Here is a 4,155-nt window from a genome sequence, read left to right on the forward strand (position 1 = left end):
CATTCCTGCCATGTTCTGTGTATAATCAATGCTATTAGCATTTCAGTGGGTTGAAAGTCAAGGGTGGGCGATTTGAAATGACTCATTTCTATAGGAGTGCCCAGATGTACACAACTAAGTATGTTCCAGAAACACGGCAATAGAGAAAATTAACCTACCCAGTTGAATTCGCTTGAAATCTCCAAGATATTCACATTCTTCATTTCTTACGGGTCTTCAGTTGGAAGTGGCCCCTAGTTTAGTCTTAAGAAGAGCTACCAAATTTAACAAATTAACACCAAGTCCTTGGAAAGCTCTTTATTTAAATAAATTCATTTGCAAACCTAACAGATACCCACAGCTGGTCTTTATTATAGGTTCTGAATTTTGAATATTTTGTTTTCTTGGATGCAGTTAATAAGGGGCAGAAAAAACTTTGGTTAAGTGTAAGCAAGAATTTCTTGACTTTGTGGAAAGCACTAGAATATAAGACCTTAAGGAAAATGCAGAATTTTTCCCCTGGAGACCTGAAAAAGCAGAGCAGGGCAGCATTCACAGAAGCATGTTGAGAACAAGGGAAATAATGGCTTCATGGCAACCACGGAATTAACATAGCATTTAGCACGGGGTTCCACGTTTGAGAAAGAGCCTGGAAGTTCATGTTACATGAAAGACCCGGGAATGTTTAAGTTAGAGAGGAGAATAACTATCTTTCTTTATTTTATTTTTTGAGTTCCCAATCTGTCTTAGTCTCTTCTTTTTTTTCCCCCAGTTTATTCATTTTTTAATTAAAGTATAGCTGATTTACAATATCATGTTAGTTTCAGGTGTACAGCACGGTAATTCAGATATATATACAGGTATATCTACCTATATATGTACACATACACATGTATATATTCATTTTCAGATTCTTCTCCCTTATACGTTATTATAAAATATTGAGTATAGTTCCCTGTGCTATAGAGTAGGTCCTTGTTGGTTATCTTTTACATAGTGTGTATATGTTAATCCCAACCTCCTAATTTATCCCTCACCGCTGAGAATAAGTATCTTTAAATGTGCTGACAGAGGCTCTAGATTTACCACTTATTAACACCTGCGGAAAAAACTGAGACTAATAGACATCATTAGAAGGAGAGAGGTTTTATTTAGCTCAGCACAAGGAAGAACTGTCTAATGATCAAATCCATGCAAAGATGAAATGAGCTCCCTGAGTGGGAGTGAGCTCTTCATCCCTGAGGGTATTCAAGTAGAGACAGGAGGACCACACACTCACACACACACACACACACACACACACACAGGAAACTTGCATGTGGAGTGAAGAAGTATGTGACATGACTCTTCCATCTGAAAGAATCTGTGGCTGAGGACAGGCTGGAATCACATATGGGAAGAAAACAAACGACCCTCTAATGTGGCATCTGTGATTTAACTCCACAATGGTGGGGTGGATGGCATGTCACCCATTGCTCCAAACTCACCTCTAGCTGAAGGGCCAGCATCTTCCCCGGTTCTCACGGTCATTCTTTCTTCCGCTCAGGCATTGCGGTTGCTGAGACTTTCCGCCACGTCCGGAGCATCTACAACGCCAATCTCAAGAAATACTTTCTCATTACCTTCTTCCTGTTCAGTTTTGCCATTGGATTTTACCTGCTGCTAAAGGGGCTGGGGGTCGACCTCCTGTGGACCCTAGAGAAAGCCAAGCGAAGGTGTGAGCGGCCAGAATGGGTCCACATTGACACTACGCCCTTTGCCAGCCTCCTCAAGAACCTGGGGACACTCTTTGGCCTGGGTCTGGCTCTCAACTCCAGCATGTACAGGGAGAGCTGCAAAGGCAAGCTTAGCAAGTGGTTCCCGTTCCGCCTCAGCTGCATTGTGGCCTCCCTCGTCCTCCTGCATCTCTTTGACTCTTTGAAACCCCCATCCCAAATCGAGCTGATCTTCTATGTCCTGTCCTTCTGCAAGAGTGCGGCAGTGCCCCTGGCATCTGTCAGTCTCATCCCCTACTGCCTGGCCCAGGTCCTGGGCCAGCCGAACAAGAAGACTTTGTAAAGGGATGTGGAGTCTTCAGAATTTAAAAGTCGACTGCACCAAGGATTGAAGGTAGCTAGGGCCTTCTGCCAGCCCGTTGTGAGGCCAGAGGTACTATAGAGTCAGCTCAGGCGACACCCCCTTCCCCCTTTGCAATTCTAATTGCATTGGGTGATGTTTTTTTGAAAAGCTAATAAGGCTCTTTGAGAAAGCCTTATTGAAGGTTGGGTCGTTCTGGGTTTTTTTCCACGAAGATATACTTACTCTTTTGCCAATACACAAAAGCGAGACTTCTTGGTAGGGCCAGCTCATAACGCCAGGCTGGGGATCACACTGAATTTTCTACTCATGCTCATCCTTACCCAGAAAAGGAGAAAGGAGCAGTGGATTTCATAGGGAAAGAAGGATTGATTAAGGAGGATTTTTAAATATCTTGCATTTTTTAAATACATATCATGCAAATTGTATGTCAAACAGTATCTTAATGGCTTCGATTATATACGAATCTTTAGGTAAAGGGCTCTCAATGGTGGGGGACCAACTTAAAGTACAATGAATAGGTCCTTAGTGGAGTAATTCTGCTTCTTGTATTTTTCTATTATATATCCATGGTCATTGTATTTACTGGGATTTCTGAATGGCTGCAGTGATCTGGATATGGTACCAGGTCAGAATATTCAGGCAAAGTCAGCTTCTCCTCTATAACATTCGATCTTTCTCCTTATTAGCCCAGCTCTGCTTTCCCCAGAATTTTCCACTGATTCCACAACCACCCTGCTGGATCCTCAGATGCCTAAAAGTGACTCTATAGTGGTGCTTTTGTATGTTTCAGTTAAGCTCTGAAATCTTGGGCAAAATGGCAAGGAGAGGGCCAGGATTTCTCTCTCCAGAAGGTCACTCCAATGTTACTTTTGATTCCTGGAGGTAAGTATGACTCCTTTCTCTATCCCAAGCCAATCAAGAGTGCATTCTTGGAGGAAAAGCCAACTCCTCCTCTTTTCCTATTCTCTAGTCTCAACTAATTTGCAGAATATGTCCTTTAAAAAAAATGTTGAAGCCTATTTATTTGAGAGTCCTTGTGTTTTCTACTAATTATATAGCTTACCATATAGTATCATTCACACCAACCATCCTGGTCATAACGTCTTTGCAAAGAAAAATATATACGTGCAGTAGTTTATTAAAACAACATTTTACTTAAGAATGAAGTCTTGTTGATTACTATATTTTAGAGGCAATGTGATCTGAAGGTTCTAATTCTGGCTTAGCTAAATTTCTAGCTTTCTCTATTCCCCTAAACAAATAATGTCTCCAAATAAACCCATCTTATCAGGGTTTGGATGCCAGTTTCTTTTATAGAACAGAGGGGGAGGCGATGAGGAAGTAAAATAAAAAGGCCATAATGTTTGAGAATGTCCCTTGGAATGGCCAGCCTTGGGAAGGGGTTGTGTTAATTTCTTCTTTCTTGCCGCCATCCACAGGTGGACAGGGTCAGGATGTTTCCCTGAACAAAGGCACTTTGGTTTAACATTCAAGTGGGGGGACAGGGTTCCCTAAGGCAGGCCACTGTGTATAGACAGTATCCTTTTAATCAGCAAAAGCAACCGGAAGCAAAGGTTAAAATAAAAGAAACAGATCCAACATGGAGTCAGGATTGGCTCTCTCCTGTTACAAAACTGCAACTTGAGGGCAGACAGGCAAGATCATTACCAAACTAAACAATCAGGGAATGTAAGTCATAGCAGCAGAACAAGACTGAGCAGGGAATTCCCTGGCGGTCCAGTGGTTAGGACTCTGCGCTTCCATCTCAAGGGGCACAGGTTCAATCCCTGGTCCTGGCCAAAAAGAAAAAACTGAGCAGACTGTGGAATCCAGTAACCCAGTGTCAGCAAGGTTTTGGGTTACAGTTAAAGAAAATCTGAACAGGGCAAGTGATAGCACCGAGGGCTGCTCAAGGGAGCTACTGAAAGTATTTCTGCAGGATTTATTTCATCCTGGGTGCAGGGTCCCACCTCCAGAAGCCTTGACTCATCGGCATATCTCTGGATCTACTGAGAGTGAGTCTGATCATTCACTTCAGAACTTTGGGATATGAATCTTTAGGGAAAGGTGAGTCCTTCTACCGAATTTTATTTCTTC

At 42.4% G+C, this 4,155-nt stretch overlaps 1 protein-coding gene across 1 annotated transcript in view; it reads left to right on the forward strand.

Annotated features, from left to right (window-relative positions):
• The window catches only part of G6PC1 (glucose-6-phosphatase catalytic subunit 1), a 9,128-nt gene extending 7,091 nt beyond the window's left edge, over positions 1–2,037 (forward strand). The window contains exon 6 of the mRNA XM_007449877.1: positions 1,526–2,037. Within this exon, the coding sequence (XP_007449939.1) occupies positions 1,526–2,037 (512 nt within the window). The remainder of the gene's footprint in view (positions 1–1,525) is intronic.
• Positions 2,038–4,155: the final 2,118 nt, after the last annotated feature.

This window comes from Lipotes vexillifer, unplaced genomic scaffold (genome assembly GCF_000442215.2).
Source record: "Lipotes vexillifer unplaced genomic scaffold, Lipotes_vexillifer_v1.1 scaffold2106, whole genome shotgun sequence".
NCBI lineage: Eukaryota > Metazoa > Chordata > Mammalia > Artiodactyla > Lipotidae > Lipotes > Lipotes vexillifer.